Here is a 21360-nt window from a genome sequence, read left to right as displayed (position 1 = left end):
GGGCACTTTTCACCATTTTAACTTGCTTGACCCTTTATAAATTTTGTCCCTTGGGTTGCCCCATTGTAGCCACCTCTGCCTTATCATTCAATCTATCTGGTGGGTATTAATGGTGTTTATTCCTCATGGTGCATTATATGTACATATTTCTAATTCATCAAGTCAAAAAAAAAGTAACTAATATGGTTTGGATGGACGTGTATGCAGTCTTCCGAGAAAAGTGAACAAAGCTGTCATCTTCCATGATGTATATCAAACCTGCTGAGTTAATAACTGTGAAGTTGCATCAATTTTTTCCATTTTTCCCATAGCTATTAATGTGAACTACCTTTTATGAAACTTAAGGACTTACTTTGTTGAAAAAGAGACTCATTATCACCTTTAAAGTAATGTGTGTGGCAAATGGATTGGATGGAGAATTTATAGGACTACAAGGCTAAAGAAAAACCTTGAGCATGTGGGATATGCAGAAAGTGGAAGGTTCTGTAATCCATGAAAGTGTCACTAGGAAAGAAAACAACTCGTACAAAAAGTCAATTCAATTGATTTCCTATCATGTACTTATTCCAGTCCTCCAAAAGATAATACACAAAGTTCCGTGCTATCTTTGACTCACCAACAACTTCTTACCTCCCTTCCTCTTCCCATCCCTGGTCCCTCCCTTGTTTCAGTTTGCAGTTCCAGACGTAGGCTCATTGGATGCTCAGATGGGGAAGGTATTGCGCTCTGTGCTAACTAGGGAGGTAGTGATACATAATGCCTTAAGAGAGTGGGAATGCATGAGACGTTTGAGGAGGCATGCACACTTAACAGTGTTGTTCCCTCAGAACTTGTATCCCAGTACATTAAAGAATTTGGTAGATAGAAGGGAAAGATCAAGGATTAAGGAAAGATAGAGATTATAACAAAATACTTATTTCATTAAGGTGGAACTAATACCGGGATGTTTGGGGTGTGGAATACCCACCAGGATAAGTGGTTGGTGCGAGATTAATAAATTACGGAATTTTAAGATAAATATTTCAAAATGGTGAGTTTTACGGCTTTCTGAGGGATATTTTATTAATCCTTACACTATTCCATTAGTAATATCAATCCAATTAAGTAAAATGGATTAAACTTAAGCATTTCTCTGAGCTCTGGGGGGGGGGGGGGGGTTTAACCCCCAAAACTCCCCCTCACTGCGCCATTGGTTAGAGAGGAGGGAGAAGATGAGAGATGGTTACTTACTCGGCAAGAGTGTGTGAAGTTATCAACTTACCTACGAAAGGATTCAGGCTGTTGATTTTTCATGACGAATACCTAAAGCTGTAGGCTGATTGAAAAACCGAAAAGTATGATAACCTTTATTTATGAAACTAACACAAAAAAGAATTTAAGGAATAGGTGAGCAAGCTGATTGATTTCATACTGAAAAATTTAAAAATTTACCAAGTTTCTATAGTTAGTCAGTATTGGAGAGTTTTCCCTTGCCTTCCTTTTTGATTTCAATGTCGTATTCTTTGGAACAAGTTTTTATTCATGAGAATTCCCCAAAGAAAAAATTCATATGGTCCTGGAATTAGCCCATGGAACTTAGGTTTTCTGGGCCAATTTGTTCGCCAGAATGCTTCAAGAAGAATCCTGGATTGAAAATTGACACTGAAAGTCCAATTTGTGGTTCTATTTCTGTTCCAGGTGAATTTTTTCTGGTGTAGGTGAATTGTTTCTTGTGGTCAATGTGTCTTTTATCACCATAGCTGCTCTAGGCATCGATAGATTTTAATACATAGTACTGTAACTGAAGATTATTGAAGTGATAAATGTAGCCATATTATGTTATTCAAGCAAAAATTTTTGTGAACATGATTCTTAATTTATTTCATCTAATTTCTCACAAATATATATGTATTCCATGCTCAGACGTCAGCTATTGCACATGATTTTACAGAACCTAGTTTGTTACACATGGTTGTAATACATATTTCCAAATGATATGCTTTAGAAAATTTCATATTTTTACCATCTACTAAATATAAGATGTGGTTTTTAGTTGGATAAGATTATAATGCGTCAGATCATAAAAATGAATGGCAAAATGCTATGTATACCAGCGGGTAGGGAAATCTGCTACTAATATTGTAATTTCTCGATACTTTTGTTGCAATAAATTGAAATTGAAGGTCTTCTTATTTGCCACGAATATTCAAGTTGTCTTTTCTATCATACTGAAGTGGGAGATACAATGGTTGATATTTCTTTTAGAATGATAAGTTATTTTTTAGCCATACAAGTGTATATAGTTAATGTTGAAATATGTAGCCTAGTCTTGGTTTTAGCTTATTAATTATAAAATTTCAGATGTCTAAATAGTAAAGAGTTGTAGTTATTAAGGTTATTGTATAAAATGTTGTTCTTTAGTCAATCCAGTAATACTTAGCATAACAATTTCTGGAGGAACAAAATGTTGTGCTTGGCAGTCAAATTTTGTTTTAATAGTAGTGGAATTGATTTCAATTAAATGGAACTAGAGATTTAATTGGTTCCAAGGGAGTATGGTTTCAAACATGCTGAACTGTACTTCAGACCTATAAAATTTAAGGTTAAATAACTAATGTTAATTATCCGTGACAGCAGGGGTATAGTCTTTGAATTCCCAGCAGTCCCTGGTGAAACCTCTTTAAATCAATTCTCTCTCAAATGAAAATACATACTTCATTTTCTTGCTACATCTTTGATTGGTTGTTTTAAAAATATCTGGATGAATTGTTACGTTGAGTTTTGCTGGACAGTACATATAATAGAAATGCAGTGCCCATTTTATTTTTTTAATAATGAAATGTTTATGGTTTAGTTAGAGTACATAATAGTTTTTGGTGTGTTTTTGTCTATGTATAAATGTTTCAAGTACAATAAATTTGTTGGATGTCACTTTTATCACCTATCGTTGCATGTACAAAATGTTTTAGGACAATTAAGTTATAGTGTCGAGCATAAATCTGTCCCTCTTTAGTTCTTCACATCTTTAATAGATGAGTGAAAATAATCAAAGTGTAAAGTTATTGATCACTCCTCTGAATATTTGCTTGAAAAACATGTTATTTGTATACAGTAATGCTGAATTTAGTTTCTGAGTTCACAGTGATTTTCATTGGACTAGTACTCATGTATGCTTCTTTGACATATTATTATGCATTAAATTTTTTTGCCTTAAGCAAAATGTCCAAAAATCATTTGCTGTAATATTACACTTCATGTACTCAGATAATTTTCTACATATGCTATCACTTACATGTTGTGTACACATTTATTTTCTGTGGTAGTATTTGAATTATTGACCATCACATTCAACATCAAAGACAGTTAAATTTTGAAATGAGAGTTATATTCTCTCAGACATTTTTGTATCTATAATTGGCAAAAGCTATGGCTCTTAGATATGGTCAATCATTCCAATTTATAGGTGACCACTGTGCTTCTGTTGCTTGATGCATGTTGTAGCATTGATGGTATAGATTCACCACAAAACCTTCTTCGAATGGCCCTGTCTAGTAAAGGGAGCATTAAAATATCAGTCAAAGAAAACTGCCACAAAATAAGGGGTTATGAAATGTTATACTCTCACAGCATGGGATGTAAAAGTCTCAGGCATTATTCTTACCTCTAAGTTAATATATACCTTTTTATGTTTAAGTTCTGTATTCTACAGAAAAAAATTATAAGTTTATTCTGTGCCAAAAATTCTTTAAAAGTCCTGTCTGTGTTTGTTATAAAAGCTTTGAAAATGATTTTTGTTTGTTGTGTTTTGTTATGTATTTGTTCGTCAGCTTGAGGGATTTTCTCTCATTTCTTGGCTTCAGATTATTTCAGTGCTCAAATTTCAGTGTTCTTTACAATACTTGAATTGAAAGTGTAGTTCTTGTCAAACAGATCAGTATTTTCTGGTTTTTACGTGGCTGTTTTGATAACTGCGTTTGAATTTTCCCTCCTCCTTCAGCCCAATGCATGCTCTGGAACAACTCACAAGGTGTAAGTACATGGGTTTGTCATGGGTTTCTGTTGAACGAGTTGATTAATTTCATTTTTACCTCCACACATTATTTTTTATTTTTGTTTGCACCATAATTGCAGTAGGCCTTGCAAGCTGGTTGAGCATGTTTGCTTCACATTTTGGTTTACTTATATTAAGCACTTGAAGGCCAGAATAATTATGTGTTGAACAATGCAATGTACGTGCCCATAACAAAGGCCTTTATTAGAGATTTATACAAGGAAAACACGGTAGCTTTTGCATTTGACACTTTTGTTAAGAGTGGAGGAAAACATATTTTTGATACCTCTTCTGAATGGTTTTTACTCACGTGATGACGCTTATGTGCCTTGAGCACGCACTCTCTTTGATAATTTTTTTTTCCTTGAAATTGTTTGTGACACTCATTGGCCTCTCTACCTCTCTCAATCTCTCATGTTTTGAAATTTACTGAGCATATTTGTTACTTGAGGTAAGAGTTCTAAGTGTTTAATATAAGTGTCCAAAGCCATTAGCTTATAGATGACCTTTTACTGTAGTTGCAAGTAATTTCCTAACTGCACTTAAAGCTGCCTTACTAGTTGCTATGGAATGACATATGACGCCAATTTCAGACTGACTGAAACAGCCAGGCTTCTCAAGAATGTGAGGAATGTCTTCAAAAGAACGACAACTCGGGTAAATATGGAAGTGGAATTATCGCGTAAGTACTCAAGATTTTTATCTAACATTTTATGTCACTGACTTCCTGTAATTATTAAATTATCAAGCCAGATAAAGTAAACTAAAATGCCTGTTTTGTAAGTGGTATGTAGAATTTAGAGGAGCACTACAGTGAAACCTGCATGATATCTTGTGCACATTGGTGAGAGCATGTTCTAGTATCTTGGGATAGAAAAATGTTTGGTTTTATGAGCCAGCAGTGAATTGAAATCTGAATGTAATTTGATGAGGAATACACTTGAACAAAAGAAGCATCATCATCATAATCACTGGTCAACAAGCCTAAGACTAGTTTGATGCAGCTCTCCACTCAGTTCTCCTATCAGCTAATCTTTTCACACTTACGTATTTCTTCTCTTTCACATCCTTCTTCACTTGTTCCATATATTTTATTCGAGGTCTTCCTTTTCCATTCTTGCCTTCCACTTGTCCCTTGACGATTTTCTTCATCGGGCCATCATGTCTCAAGATGTGGCCTATAAGGTTGTTCCGTCTTTTTGTTAAGGTTTTCATGGGGCTTCTCTTCTCTCCCACTCGTCTTAAGACTTCCTCGTTACTAACTCAGTCAATCCATTTGATCTTCATCATTCTTCTGCAGCACCACATTTTGAAGGCCTCTATCCTTGCTCTCTCTGCTGCGGTCATTGTCCATGCCTCACTTCCGTATAGGAGTAAAATAAAAGAATAGGATACAAATTTTCATCTTTTACTTAATCATGCACTGGAATCAGCTTGATGTGCACCATCATCTTTGAAATTTCTGCAATATAGACTGTATCTTTTATTTTCTAGTTGAATTCTTTTTATATATGTACATTGTCATCATTTTTTCTAGATTAAGATGTCTTTTATTTTATTTCTCATTTTGACCATGCACATATACATATTGTGACGAACGGGTTTGCGTCCGTTATAATGTAGAGCAGGAAACACCTCAGAGCGGGGGCGACGTGAAAAAACGAATAAATTTTAGGAAGCGAAACGAACGGGATAATTGGAAGGGGAGGTTGAGGGTAAAGAGACCACACGTATTCATGGGTTGCGAACACAAGAAATGCGTTTATTCACAAAAAACGTGATAATTAAAGTTAACATACAAAAAATATGGGGAGTAGCACTTGAAATGATGTTAGTAGGGCCGGATTGTCAAGGATTGGATTCAAAATACAAAGAAACCAAAAACCAATTGGAGAACCTGGAGAGTTGCCAAGGTGCTTTCTCTCTCTCTCCAATGCCCGGTGGCTCAATGCTCAACTGACTCGAGCCAAGAAGCCAGCCGTAGTTGCCTCAGGAGTCTGCCGATCATTTCTGTCTCTCCGCATGCCTGGTGGCTCAATGCTCGACCCACTCGAGTCAAGGCGAGTCGTAGCTGTCTCGGGAGTCTCCCGAGCGTCTCTGCACCGTCTCTGCCCGATGTCTGGTGGCTCAATCTCGTTAAGCACACCTCGTGAGAGGGGAAGGGAGGGGAGGGCAGTGGTTTTCACTTGCGCGCTCTGTCGGGTTTTGATTCACTCACATCGTTGCGCAGTATTAAAGAAAATGCTGTTCACACGTACACAAAATAAACTAAACTTACACTAAATAAACTTAACAGCCAAAAAAAGGAAAGGGTAGAAACTGGTACAAGTGCTCCCCATAAATAATAGTTAGCGCTGCCGTTACAATATCGATGGCTAAGTTCTAACAACACGTATATCTAAAAAATTTGGCCGGTCTGTGTTAACATTGCTAATACTGTTAATAAAAAATAAAATTCAAGCAATAAACACCTCTTTGTTTGCAAATGTGTGCTTCTTTTTCAGTTTTATGCATTTTTGGTTTTTAATTTAAATTAAAATTATATGCAATTAAAAAAATTAATCGTTTCTTTGCTCTCCTGAAAAGTTGCTATTTTTGAGATATGTGTTGTTAGAACTTAGCCATCGATATGTTCATGTGTCATTCAAAAACCAGCCTTGATCGAGTCTGACTTTTCTTGTTGAATAGATCTGCAAAGTATACTTTCACAGCAATGAAAGATCAGATGCTGGCTAAACTGTTTAGTGCCAGCCTATTTACCCCGGAAAGCTGAAGAATGCCAGGCCTTTTTTTTTGGCAAATTTGTAGGTTTGCGGTTAAAAATTTACTTAAAGCCTAATATGTATGCATTTTCAGAAACTATTTTTTCTTTTAATTTGCCCCCAAAACTTACAGGTATGTAAACATAGTTACCAAAGCTATATGAAACACAAAAAATAAAAGGCGAAAGTGTAAAAAAACCCGGCCGAAAGATGGGCCCTTGGCATTCTTCACACCTACCCCCAGGCCGATGGATCGGCCCGCTGGCACTTTAAGGGTTAACCAGCAAATGTTTTTCTGAATGAGTCCGAGTAGTTAGCATTTTACTCATTTTTGCTTTCATGCAATGAGTAATTTTCCTTTCCACTGTGGCCTTCATTTAGATGGAAAAATATATGGATTGAGTTTAAATATCTTTGTAGCGCCTCCCATATCTTTAGTTTCAATATTAAAAGCTGGCTCCTAAAAAGTTATAATACATAGATATGTATTTGCTGATTCTATAAATCCCTGGGGAGGGTTCTCATGAATGATTTGGTTTAATGGATAATCATTAAATGAAACTGCTGGCGAGTTTCGTATATAATGGAATCGGTATACAGAGTTGTTACTAGTTTAATTTGGAGGAATTCTAACATATTAGGAAATTAAAAGTTACTTGCAGTATTCCACAAATACTTTAATTTCATTTGACAACCAGTTTCAATGCATCTTGCATCATCTTCAGGTGAACCTATGCGTGTTACCTTGAGGTAAAATATGTACTTATTTCAGGATCAGTTTCAATACATTTTGTATTACCTTCAGGTTCACCTGAAGAATAATATCTTCCTCTTTCGGCCATTCATTTGGAAGTTCAAAATTTTTAAATTGCTGAAATTGCTGCCCAATTTTTGTAAGTTAGTAATGTCATTAGAGATATGACTCTGTTACCCCTTGCTGATGAACTTTTCACTGGTGAGGTAAGGAATTGCTCACAATTGTGTAAATAACAACAAACCAATTGAGGCCCTTTCACAAGACCAAGGAGTAGCTGAGAAATGGTGATGCATTTGGCATGAGTTTATAATATCATCAACTTATTTGTTATAGGGTTTAAGCCGATTGTTCACCGCAAATTGCACAAGAAGTAGGCAATAGATCAAAAAATGGAAAAATACAGGTCTCTTTATTTTTCTAACTCTATCATAATTGGCAATAAAATAAAATTGGTGAACAAGCCGCAATAATCCCAGTTGGTCAAACTATTTTTCTTTAATATTTTGAAATGTTAAACAGTGTATCATTTGATCTTTCATTTAATGATATTTTACTCAATGCTGTGATTGACTTGCCACTTAGGATTAAATTACATAACAGTCAAGAAAAAAATTATTTGACTCACTTGGATTCTAATCTAGGTCTCCCTTTGAATTAATATCTATGCCTTGCTTGTTTTGCTTACAAGACCATCATTTTTTTTGGGGCAAGGATATTCATTATTTTTCTCTACACAAGATTATTCATTACTCTAAATATGGTCCCTTGAGAGTATGCATTTTCTGTCATCAAATGAGAATGCTGGTGAATCTCCTTAGTGAAAATAATTCAGATGAAGTAGCTGAATATGGTACATTGAAAAATGGTGAAATAAAAACTTGCATTGGAAAACAATGTTTACCATTGCTATTTCTCTATTTTCCCAGGAATAAAGGGGGTGGAATGGGTGACCCTGTAGTTGTTGCCTGCTTTTAATTTTTATAAGATTATCAGAGGGAAAGCATTGCTGGTTACCTAGCCATCTCTTTCATCATCTTACCATGGACTAAAAAAATTTCCATCATATTACGGTCTAATAGATTGAGAATAATTTCATTCCCCAGCACTGCCTAAGGCTTCAATAGAAAAGAAAAATTATAAACTACACATCAGTAAAGCTAGCAATGATCATATTGTGATTTTAGTAATTGTGGCTAAAAGTGACGAGTATTTTATTTTACTATGAATATTTTAAATTGAGGAGTTTCTGTGGTTAGTCCATGCTTGCGTTATGATTCCCAGTTAAAAGTAATTTTATTCCCTATTTCTGAAGAAAAATTTCTTGAAAAGTATGAATTTTACATAAGTTATTTGAATTATAAATTATTTACCGTAAACCTAAAACTTCGAAGAAATGAAGCTGATTTTTTTGGGTATCGATGCTTAAACACCATTGCAAATTGTAATGTGTTGACATCTAAAATCATATTATATTTATTTATTATCTCAATTACCCCGGAAAACAGCACAATGAGGCCTTTACATAGAGATTTTATACAATCAACAACAGATGATCACACACACCCATGTCCTGGAAAGGGAAACCTATCCAGGTGGGACTCAAACCCATGACCTTCGGTATGGTAGGCGAGGACTTATCCCCACCCCCACCGAGGCCGAGAATATAAAAATAAGCCAGATTTTAGTGCCTCCCTTTTTATTCTGTCACAGCCTTGAGTTTGGGTAAATATAGGAGAGTTGGTTTTGAACTTATAAGAGTGATTTAATTTCACCTAGTTAACAGGTAGGGGCCTAATTCCAAAATATGATATTCAGCTAATTCAGCGTTTCCCGAACTTTTTCTTTCCACGACCCATTTTAGCCCATACGTTTTAGCCGCGACCCCTTAAAAATGGTTGTCTAAGTTTAAGTACATAGTTCACCATATTATTTGTATACATCTCGCGACCCCTTTCCTAACGGCCCGCGACCCCACTGGGGCTCGTGACCCCCAGTTTGGGAACCGCTGAGCTAATTATTTGCTGATTGAGGTTTCAGGGGATCTTTTATTTAGCTTGTGGTTCCTTATTGAAGCCTTATTATCTTTTGAGATAAATATTTACTTTTGCAATTTTTCTATCCAGGATAACAGTGCATGTTGACTTATCGGTTGTAGGAAAACAATAGTGTGCACTCACAAAAATAAACCATTAGCTGGCCACATGTTAGTTATTTTACATTTTTTGAGTTTTCAATTTTTATTACCAAGATGAAGTACCTATATCAAATATCAAAAATGTCTTCTTAGATCATTCCTGTTCACTTTTTTCTGCTTTTGAATTGAAAACATTTCAAATTTAAAGTAAGGATAGATCAAAGTTGCAGGTTTCACTGCATGTATCATACTGTTGTTAGTTTTGTCTTGTTATATTAAATTGAAGTTAAATATATTTTGGTGCTTTCTGGCACAGTACAGTAGATTTTTTTAGTTCCTGAAAGTAATTTTCCTTTCATTTTAACTGGAAATATGTAACTGTTCTCCGAGTTGATTTGTAAACTTTACTGTTTGATTCTAGAATACTTAGAAGTTAATGTGTAGACGTTGCTGTGAATGATTTGGTTAAATTTTGAATGTTATGATAATTCCAAATTATAAATCGTACCAAAATGAATCTTGAACCAAATTATGCGGTAACTCAATGACTCAATATTGTGTACATTTTTACATAGAGAAAATTGTACAGCATCAATGCCTGGGAATGTGCACGCTCATAATTTGTTTGGATTAAAAACAGCACTGATCACGATTATTTTATTTTTGTTTTCAATTTGGTGTTTGACTATTTCCACTTGGTATTTAATTGCAGTAATTGAACTTGACATAGTTGTTTTTCACTTAATATAAGAGTTTTAAAGAATTTGTCATTCCTTTTTAATTGAATTATATATTTTTATCTATCAACAAGAGGTCATTGTAAAATTTTGATGGATTAATTCAATGAGCACAATGTATTTTCTTATTAAAATTTTGTTTTCAAGTGCTTGAATAGTGTAAAATGCATTTCCTATAATCTTGTAATTTGGGGAATTAAAAGCTAATCAATTTATGCTCTCAGATGAATAATTTTGGTAAAATGTGAACTGAGTCACATATTTGATTTGAAAACTATTTTTTCACTTTATTCTTGCAGACGGATTTGCATTTTCCCAAGAGGAACATGGGGCAGTGACTCAGTCAGAAGTGATTCGAGCTTACAATACCAATCTTCCCAAACCAGGTGGTATGTGAGTTGTTATATTTAGTTCTCAGGGAAGCACCATTCATTGTTGCTTTGGTGTGTCATTGTGGATTGCGTGAATGCTGTGGTTAGTACTGTGTTTGTACATAATATGTTAACAGCTACATCTGCATTCTGTGTCTTTGGTTTGAGTACAGATACCAGAGATTTATCAGGATAAATCAGCATTCAATTCTAACCATTCATAATTTCCTTTCCCTGTTTTTCACTATGTGTCATCCATATCTTTGTGAATACTATTTTTGAATCATAAAATGTTCCTTAAATCAGATTTCACTCAGTTCACTTAAATTTTAATACCAAAGATGTAAACATTTACCGATTGTGTACCCATATGCCATCTGTGACCCCTGATACATGAAGTGATGTATGTAATCAACGTTGGCTAAAGGAATATGCCAAGACTCTCCTGTTTTCATCGTACATTGAGCTAGTTTTGTTTTCTCTTCTTGTGATTGTTTGTGACCATGTTCCTGATCAGTGTGTGTCTGTCAATGGAAATAATTAAATGCTTAATTTTATCTTCTGTTTGAACAGTTTGGTATTACAGTGTGGAATCCTGTTAGAGTGTTCAGACAGATAAAAGGTGCTAATATGAATAAAGATATGCAACATTACACTCTTGAGAAGTAATACTCTTTTTTATTCTTACAATTCCTCCCTTTTTGCAATAATTATACATTAAAAGCTGAGTAAATGTATGCTTTGTGTGATATCTTTGCAATTCCCAGCATAATTGAATGTTAATTATAATTTAATGAACTGAATTTCACAATAACAACAGTCTCTAGTGGTAAAAGTTTATGTGCTCAATTGCAGAAGAAGGGAAGATGGCTCAAAAATAGGGTTGGGTTATACTTGAAAGAGTGTAAATTTTTGAAGATGCGACTGAAGTGATGAATTTGCTGGAAATAACCCAATCATGCTTGTAATGCCAGTTGCATGTAAGTTTTATGCTCCCTAATATTTTTTGTATTGCCTAACATCTTGTGATAATATATTTTGTCTTGAGAGCAAATTCTGAAGTGGTCTCAATTACATGGGAAGATCAAAAATGAAATGTTACATGATAAAAATGACTTGTTATTTAAATTAGTCCACTTATCTTGTTCGTAAATTGATGTTTTAAAGGGGTGTGATTTGCTGGTACCAATTACTACGTACTCATTTTTATTCTAGTATTGAAGTTTCAAAAATATTTGATTGCTTATGGCATACCATATGAAATCAGTATCATTGGGTTAATTAATTTCCTTAATACCATTGAAATATCAGGCACCTCTTCTTTGTGTTGAGGCATTTCTATTAGTTTTTATTGCATTATGTTGCTGTGGAAAATATAGACAATTTTTTTGGAAGAACTTGTGTATGCAGAAAAGGTCAGCTCACGTAATTGAATTCCTGACATTTTTTATGAATATTTCAGTTTTTTTATTTGTTTATTGTTTTATAGATACCTTTCTCTGAATGTGGCAAACAGGAGCTGTTAAAGAGGAAAAGATCTTTGCAGAATCTATCACTGCTGAATGGTGGCGACAAATTCTCTCTTAAATACTTGCAAAAATGAAGAAAGTTATCCCATGAGTGAAATGGTATCAGTATTAAAAATTATTTTGATTGTTAGAGATCATGCAAACCATACATTCTTGATAGAATTCTCTGATTTGCCCACAGTGGCATACGTATAAAATTGAAATAATATTTTTAAAGATATAATTACATTTCAATAGTACCACTTCTTCAATTGCTTAGAGTTATCATACTAATTTTCATCATTGCTACAAAGTTAGACCATGTGATTTATTTTACTTCATTATCTATATGTTTCATGACTTGTGTATGTAACATTCATATCAGTGTCCAGTAGTTCTTTTTCAATCTGATTCAAAAAGACTCCTAGTTTTATGATGTGTGAATAATTTCAGCATAACAGATATTTGTTGACAGAATGAATGCTTTTTTGTTTGTAGACTTTATTTGACTCTGATATTTTCCGAAGGCTGCTATGATAATTTGATAAATAAGTGGTGTCTGTCCTAATTATCCAATGAATGTTTTTTTTCAAAATTGTCTTAACATCCTTTCATTAAAGTATATTTTCGAAATATGATATTATTCTTTGTTCCCCTGAATCTTGTGCTTTTTTCCATCAGAAATTTATTTATATATTTTATGTGTGCCTGATTTTCTTTTTAAGATGCCTCTGATGGGCTTGTTGCTTCAGGAACTCAATGTATTGTCTCAGAGATGCTGGCTTTTTCCATCTTTTGTACACAAGAGCCGTAACACCAATTTTAAATTGGAGAAATCCTAATCTCCCCTGCATCGCTTCACTCTAGTCCCTTTTTTTCATTATTGCTTGGGTGGTAAGGCTCTCTTTTCATTTCCCTCTACTCCTCCATTTATTTCAAAGTCATTAATGCATTTCATCACTTACCAAACTCATAAGGCTGTAGCGCGTACAGGGTAGGTCCTTTGTTGGAGCTGGTACCCATTCCCCCATGCTTGTCCATGTTTGTGTAAGTCACATTTACTCATGAACACGAGGGGTTATAGGATTGAATTTCAGTTCTGTCCACGTATTTCTATTTTTTTCTCTCTGTGGATATTTTAATTTCAATTTGATGATAGATCCTACAATGCATAATTCCATGAAATACTTAAGCCCTTGGTTTCACCATATATGCAAGTAAATGATAACTAACCATTTGGAAATAAACTGAACATTTCAGTGTCATGGAAGTCTTTTAGCTTTCCTTGTTATGTAGAAAATAAGAAGAAAAAAAAAGTTTTATACGTGCTTATAGTGATTGGAGTAATCAACTAAATTATCCCCAAATTCAGATACCTACTCGAATGCAGGCTTTCCTTTGAATGAGTTCTGAACTGTATTAAGTTTATGGGAAGTGGAGCTTTGAAGTTAATCTGTTGATCATCCCTGAAAATCGCATTATGCTCCATAATTAATACTAACTTCCCAAGGGAGATTCGGAAATGTACTTGGGAGAAATTTATGAGGAGCATAGGCATGTGCAGTATGAAAATAGGTGATACAGTTAAAAGTCCTTGTTAGGAATTCAACTGGACCAGGAAAATAGAGGCTTCTTCGTAAGAGGGTTTGCTATAAATAGGCACCTTGCGGGTTGTGTTGTTGCAGGAGGAACAGAGTTCATGTAGATTGAAGAAGTGAGTAATGTATATAGCAGCTGCAGTTTACTCCTGCTGGCTTTTTTATTGAAGGGATGAGAAATTCTTACCGCGGTTACATATTAAGCGAGTCCATAACATATAAACCCCCTCTGTGACTCGCTCACTCTTGGATAAGAATTCCCAACTTCTTCCAGAAGAGTTTGAGAGCTGAAATTTGTTGGACTTTTGAGGGAGTAAAGATTATTTGGAGAAGAATTTTGGAAACTCCGGCTTTCTATACCCTTCTCCTCAAAAAAATTCATAGGGGTACAAACTCTAGTGTTTCCATATATCCCTTGTATCTACAGCCTCTGATGCCTCTAGTGTAATGGGAGATGTTTACCTTTGTCAATTATTCGGGTGGGGGAAGATTGGTGCTTAGTAAAGTGAGCTAAATATTTCAATTAATCTCTGAAATTCAGAGGACAAGTCTTCGAACCTGGCCTTCAACAGTCCAACCCAACATCCCACGGATCTATACAACCTCAGTGTACAATTGCAGAAATTTTTCAAATGACTCCCAATTCCACCTCAGATTATAAATTCTGGGTAAAAACTGGAGATAAGATTTGCTTCCTGGGAAAATATCAAATACCCTGATATTCCCCCTCCTTCCCCTCGAGAGTATGGGATTAAGAACGATTCAATGTTTGATAACATGCAATAAGTCCCTTGTCAAATCCAGTATCCATGTTTGGCTAAAATATGGTGAATCAGAAGGCATCATAGGTTGCTACCATGGCACTCCTACTTCTCTTAAGGTGCATAGACTGTGACAATGCCAAATTAAATTACTGAAAGGAAGGATATTTTCTGTCTAAAGGCCAGGTCACAGCAAAGCGTGACTCTCCGGATAATGAGGAATTTGGAAGTGAAATTGCATTTAAGCACATTGTGAAATATTTTCTAAGTGAAAAATTTTGCTGTATAGAGGTCATTTTCCAAACTGTAGCCCCCAGATGGGCCTCAATGGGTGGCTGCGTAATTATAGATGTTTGTTATGGGGGTAATTCTCCATGAATTATGCAAGGGAAAGGCCTGGAAAGGTAGCTATGAATTCACTATGAGGAGGTTTCCGTAAAATTTTACTTTAAGGAGCTTCATTTTATTGGAGTTTTTCTGTTCATGAATTCCAAAAAGTGAACATTTATGTTTTTCGAATTGATTTTTTTGGTGAAGCACTCAGTTTTATTGATTTCATACAGAGTCACACACAAAGGTGTAGGTTATTATTCACCAATGGAGAAAATTCACTTCCAGAAATCATCTGAATTAACGTAGATTCTAACGCTGATCTCCTGATGTACTGGAAATTTTCTATTTATTTCCTAATGAAGAACCTCTATCTGGGAGTAAATTTAGTTATCATGTATTGATAATATCAGCTTTCAAAGTTTTAAATTATTGGATTCAGGATAAACTTATCTTTATAAATTTTTTATAATTTTCATTCCAGTACTGCTGAAATTTACTGATATCAAAATCCAACTTTCAAGCATATGGATCATGGCGATGCAATAAAAGTTTTCAATAAAAATACACATAAAGATAAGAGCATAACATGCATTTTTTGTCAAATTTTTTAAATCTTTCGTGGTATGTTTCACCAACTTATCTTTTTGAACTTCCATCATGAGGTAATAATGATTTATGTATTTTTCTAGTAGTCATGTTCTTGATAAATTATTCTTAAACTTATATTTTTCCAATAATCATACCTACATGATTGCTTTCGGTGAGAATTCTTTCATGTTCAATCCATGTCTATAATTTTATCAATGGCAATCTTCACTACTGGCAATCCACTGGTATCTCCTGGTCAAGGATATTGAAAATAAATTTGTCTTCATTGTATATGCCTGTATGGCTTTTATTGGTCCCAGAAATCCAATCCTGTTTTCTCATACTCAAATGCATGGGTAAATAGGAAATGAGTAAATAATTTGAGCAAAAGTTTTTCTGCGATTTGCTTCTTCAAGAGGGTTGAGTAAATTATCTCTGTAGGAAAAGTTATCCTCATCATTGTCTTTTTGTCTCATGAACTTGCATTCTAACAGGATTCCACTTTAGTTAATTGGTTTTTAACGTTTCACAAGTTTGTGGTATCTCTTTTGGTTGAATTCGTATGTTTTAAATGAAAAATTTATAGAAAAGAAAATGGGCATTCCTTAGTATGCAACCATTCCTTGATTCCTTGTTAGTCATATTTATGCACGAGTGATTTTTGTAATTTAATGTTATTTCCTGTCCCATATGTTTGTATTTCCAATTTTATTAATAATAAGTTGGTTCTTTTCCGTATTTTCTAAAAATGACAGAAGAGCTTCCATTGTATGGTTATGGAGGATATACCCTGAATGGGCAATGATAAGAGACAAATTATCCATTCATGGTCCTTTCCTCAGCAATTTTTCCTACGCTTTTGGTGTCATACACTCTCTACAGCTTTTGTTCCCATTCCTTTGAAGAACTAGTTGTTTTGAAACTGGAAAAGGTATGGAAGGGAATGGAGGCAATGAGGAAAGGGAGGGTAGAGAAATGTTTTGGGAAATTATGATAATTGAAGCTCAACTGAGTATGGGTGAAAATTGAATTGCCTATTCTGTTTAAGGTATATTTTTTAAACATATGTTTCCCTTCTATAATAAGTATCAAGATCAAAACTTTTGATGTGCAAGATGGAACTTTTTAGCTTATGTCTGAGTGTGGCTTGAGGTGTGTAATTATCAAGAAAACCTCAACCTCATGCTACCATTTGGGCTCTAAATTTTGACTCTAAATGTATTGAAAGCTTATTTTTCTCATGCTTGGGCCATGATGGCAGTTGCCTTAGCCGCATCTGCCTTAATCTAAGTTTATTTTTCGGAATGGTGCTATCTAATATAGCCTAATACCAGAGCTTTTTAATCATTAGCATTTAACATTTGGTAAGTACCCGAAAATGTTTGGGTTTCCTGGCTGAAAAATTCATAAGGCATGAGGGGTTCAAAATAGCATAAACTATGTGGAGTATAATGTTAGCTTTTGGAATATTATAGATAAGGAAGCCATTATATTTTATTAATCAAAAGATGGCTATTTATGTGATAGAAAAAAGTAAATATTTGTGTTTTTCATGCAATTAGTGATCGACTGTCTGCACAAAAAAATTTACTTATTTCGAGTGATTAATATCACATTCCTATGAGTAATGTTTAATGCAACAAAAATATTATGTATATATATTCATCTATTTCTGAGATAATATTATGACAAGTGTCTTGTAGTATTTTTCCTGCCATACCTTTATGAATGTCATATATTCAATCACTCGTCTTAAGTAAATCTTTTAACTAGTAATGGCATTTGAAATTCATCAATGGACATGAAGATTATATCTGATGTTATTTTTGACTTGGATGAAGGGATAAAATAGATTAATTCGCGTGCAGAAAATTTTATCTGAAGAATTGATACCTACTCAGATATAGCATCTCCTTCTCTTTTACCTGATGGTTTGTGTCCGATTGCATATTTTTTCTCAGTAAACATATTAATTAAGGAATTCATTGAAAATTATCAACTTTTAAGTATTTTTTTCTGTAGGGAAGGGGAAAAACGATTGTTTCCCCAAGTTTGAAAGGGCAGGTTTTTCATGGTTATTTCGTAAATGTTACTTAAGTCTTCCAGGTTCTTGGCTTCATTAATGAAGAGATTTTATTGCTTGTATTCAGAACTCTTCCATTAAAATGGAAGAGTGGGTACTGTTTTTCCTAATAAACTTATGTGTGAAAGAATGAGTGTTGTATTAAGCAAAAAATTATTTGTGATTTGAGATGGTAAGGCTTTCTTATGCATTTTTTTAGCAAACATTTGGCAGTACATTTCTCATAATACTATGGGAAATCTTTCACCATAACTTTTTCATGAAATTCAGTTGATACTGCAAGAGACACACAGAGACATTACTATATTATGGTTGAAACTGTTTAATTATGATACATATTTACCAAATTAGTGTTTCATGTGCAAGTAATGGCTTTAACTGTTTTGTGATTAAGAAGTTTTATGTATGTTCTTAGCTGATATTGTTACAGCTAGGTTGCTGAGAAAGATTATGAAATACCTATAAATTTAATTTTTGCGAACAGTATTTCAGGGGAGAAATGATATTGTCTGACATTACTTTGGGAAAAGTTAATGAAAAATTTGTATATATATTATTTTATGTTTAGCATTTCAATTTCAGAGGTATTTCAAAGTACCTTGTATAAACTTTGAGGTATTTTTTTAATAATGCTAGCCTCTGTAATTACTTAACAATGAAACTGAAACTTCAGAGCATTTTTGGTCAATAATTAGTTGAAATTGATAACCTTTATCTGTAGTATTACTTAATCATGACATTAATTTTCCTTGTTGAAGGGTAGACTTCTTAATGCTGTTCAAGTTATGAGTGTTTAGGTTCAGTACCACTTTTCAATCTTATCTCACCACCAATTATTCTGATGCACACAAAAATTTGTGTTAACCATGCAGTATGTCTAATACATTCTTGCATTACCCTTACAATTACCTAATGTGATTAAACGCTCCTTCCATGATCCAAAGATCTCTTCAATTTCATCAATGATTCTACCTGTCTAATTACAGACATGAGAGCTCAGGTTTTAGTGGTTGGAAAAAAACTGTAGCCTGTGATGTGATTTAGCCATCTCTTGAGACAAATTTTCACATGATGCAAACTAATGTCTTGATTGATATTAAATTGTCATTACTTCTGGAGTTTATTACATCCAAAGTATTGATTTCAGCTAAAAATTTATGTGGTTGATGGATTTATTGATTTACTTTCTGAGTGAAGTACTTTAAATTGAAACTATCAGACTGATAAGAAATAAAAATAGAAATTTTTTTTCCCTCAATTTTTAATTGCATATCATGACACACAGTTTAATTTTTTATGTTTAACTTGGAGAAAAGATCTCAGATTTGATTTATTTATGTACATCCCTCCAGAAGCGTTCACCATTATAAATCAGTTATCCAGACATTATTGACTTTAACAGTGCATTACTATTTTCAGATTTTTTGTTCTGTCATCATGCTCAGCTTTGAGGCATGTCTAGTTTAATGAAACTTCCATTAAAATTTTTCTTGGGCGGAAAATTAATTTTCCATGGAAAATCTTCAAATGTCAGTTTGTGAAATTTGGAAAAAAATGGGCCGAAAAATTTTATTCTGACAATGATGGAGTTTTGTGATTCTTCAAAAAAAAACCATTAGTGTAATTTGCTCTTAAACTTTCCAAGCAGAAAAGTATTTTTATCAAATGGCAGTGTTTGGCCTAAATATGCATAGTATTGGGTTTTGTGATAATTTATGGCTATAACGGTGTAGGGATTTCAACTATGAAATTTTGTTTAAAGAATCCTTGCCTAATCTTAGATGAATCTTTGTAAAATATTTATGTGCATGAAATTATTTTCCGTTGTTATTGAATTATTTTTATACTTTATGAATTATGATCCTCTGGCCATATTCATTTTAATGTGAGTAGCAATGCGTAATTGAATATTTTAATGTGAATACTTAAAAAAAATCTAGAGTTGTTGCAAGCACTGTACCGAAAACTAAAAGTCTTGATGATGCAAGTGATTACAGGTCAATCAACACTTTTAGCCTTCAAAAATCACATTAGGACAACAAATAGTACCTATATAAATGTGTATAAATGGTATTGGTGTTTGTTGGTGAGATACTTCATACTATCACAAACTCACATGTCCATATACTTGCACCTCTTGATATTCTTGTGAATAATTAGCAATTTGGGGTTATCTTTAATCCCGTAATAGAGAAGGAGTTATTTTGGTAAAATGATATGCCTTATATTTGTACGAAACTTAATTGAAGAAAGGTAGTGTGAAAAGTTTATTCCATCTGAAAATGTTATGTTTGTCATGAATAATTTATGGTATTTGATTGAAAATGTAATTGGCTACTGTTCCTGAGTGAAATAACTTTCCCCGTTATTAGAGATATTCTCTCGTAATAAATGGTGTGAAATCTTATAACATAAGTCTTTTTGCATTTGGCTTCAATCATCACAAGTATTTTTAATGTTTGGTAATTGGGTATTTCACCATTACTTTGCAATTTTGAATGTGGTCGAAGGCTCACAAACATCAAGGGTGATGATTGTGAGGCTTCATCATTTTAAAATGTTAGGCTTCAGTTATAAAATACATACATCTATCCTATCATTCATGCTTCATACAGTGACATCGGATAGGCCAGTGATTTCTAGTGATGTATTAATTTTTTTTTCTCTGTTTATTATGGAATCATATTTATAATGATGGTTTTTGTGTAATATACTTCATGATGGAATGGATGATATTTTAAATGCATAGAAGTTTGCACGGGGTATTTTATAGAAGGGAAAAAATTCTTAGATGTTGCATATTCTACAAATCATGAAAAAGAAAAAAAATCTTTAACTCAACCATATCTTTGTGGCCTCATGTGAATGATATTTACAAAAATGTCTGAAATTCCTTTTAACATGAATGAATAAATAAATTCCCAAAATTATTTTAAAAATTATTGAAAAATCATATAATAAGTCCTCATATCGAGATAACATTATATTCTTCTGATACCTTTGTGGAAGTTGAAGTGAAATGACAGATTTCCTTGAGATTCATAGTGTAAGAGAGGAGTAGTGATATGATTAGTGGCATGCATTGGGAGCTAAGCTTGCACAGCGTTCACCAAGGCTACCAGGCTCTTCAAAATCACCACTCATCTGGAGCGAACATTCTGAATTTTTTGGTAATGGTCAGCAGATGGCAGTGCATCGGATTGTTCTCTCTGCCGGAAGCCATAATGGGTCGATGGGAAGCTCAGGGATTTCCCAAGGTCTCTCACTTGATCCCTCGCTTTTAATGGAAATCGCTGTTGATAGGCCGCCGGAAGCAGTGAACTGTTATGTGAGTGCCACCAAATACCCTTTGCCATTCCATGGAAAAAATTGAGCAGTGGGCTACGAAACGAAGTAGGTACTTACGAATCTTGTTTGAAATGAAATCTATTGCATAGTTATTGAAAATAAAGCATGAGGTTCAGAAGCAGTGTTTCTTTTGAAAATACGGCTAAGTAACGAGTACAATAGCTAAAATGGCACAGGTTTGTGATTAATTTATACCTATTGAAGACGAACCCTATACTATTCAACCAAATACTCCACATAGTAAGCGACCACACTCCCCATGATGTATTAGGTATTTTACAATGAAAAAGGAAAAGTTTTACTTACTATTTAAATTTCTTCCCACACTAAGTTGTTATTATAGTTGCTGT

At 33.9% G+C, this 21360-nt stretch overlaps 1 protein-coding gene across 8 annotated transcripts in view; it reads left to right on the top strand.

Annotated features, from left to right (window-relative positions):
• LOC124162736 (probable phospholipid-transporting ATPase IA) overlaps positions 1-20592 on the top strand; it is a 262810-nt gene extending 242218 nt beyond the window's left edge. For 4 of the 8 annotated variants that reach the window (XM_046539362.1, XM_046539361.1, XM_046539356.1 and 1 more), the window contains 3 exons: positions 4624-4712; positions 10720-10809; positions 12281-20592. In XM_046539362.1, the coding sequence (XP_046395318.1) occupies positions 4624-4712; positions 10720-10809; positions 12281-12294 (193 nt within the window). In that variant the 3' untranslated portion in view covers positions 12295-20592. Of the gene's footprint in view, positions 1-3976; positions 4009-4623; positions 4713-10719; positions 11461-12280 lie in introns of those variants that run through there. The other 4 variants (XM_046539357.1, XR_006865658.1, XM_046539359.1 and 1 more) reach the window with 4 other exon arrangements.
• Positions 20593-21360: the final 768 nt, after the last annotated feature.

This window comes from Ischnura elegans, chromosome 7 (genome assembly GCF_921293095.1).
Source record: "Ischnura elegans chromosome 7, ioIscEleg1.1, whole genome shotgun sequence".
Classification (NCBI taxonomy): Eukaryota; Metazoa; Arthropoda; class Insecta; order Odonata; family Coenagrionidae; genus Ischnura; species Ischnura elegans.
This window is presented reverse-complemented; position numbering and strand designations above follow the sequence as displayed.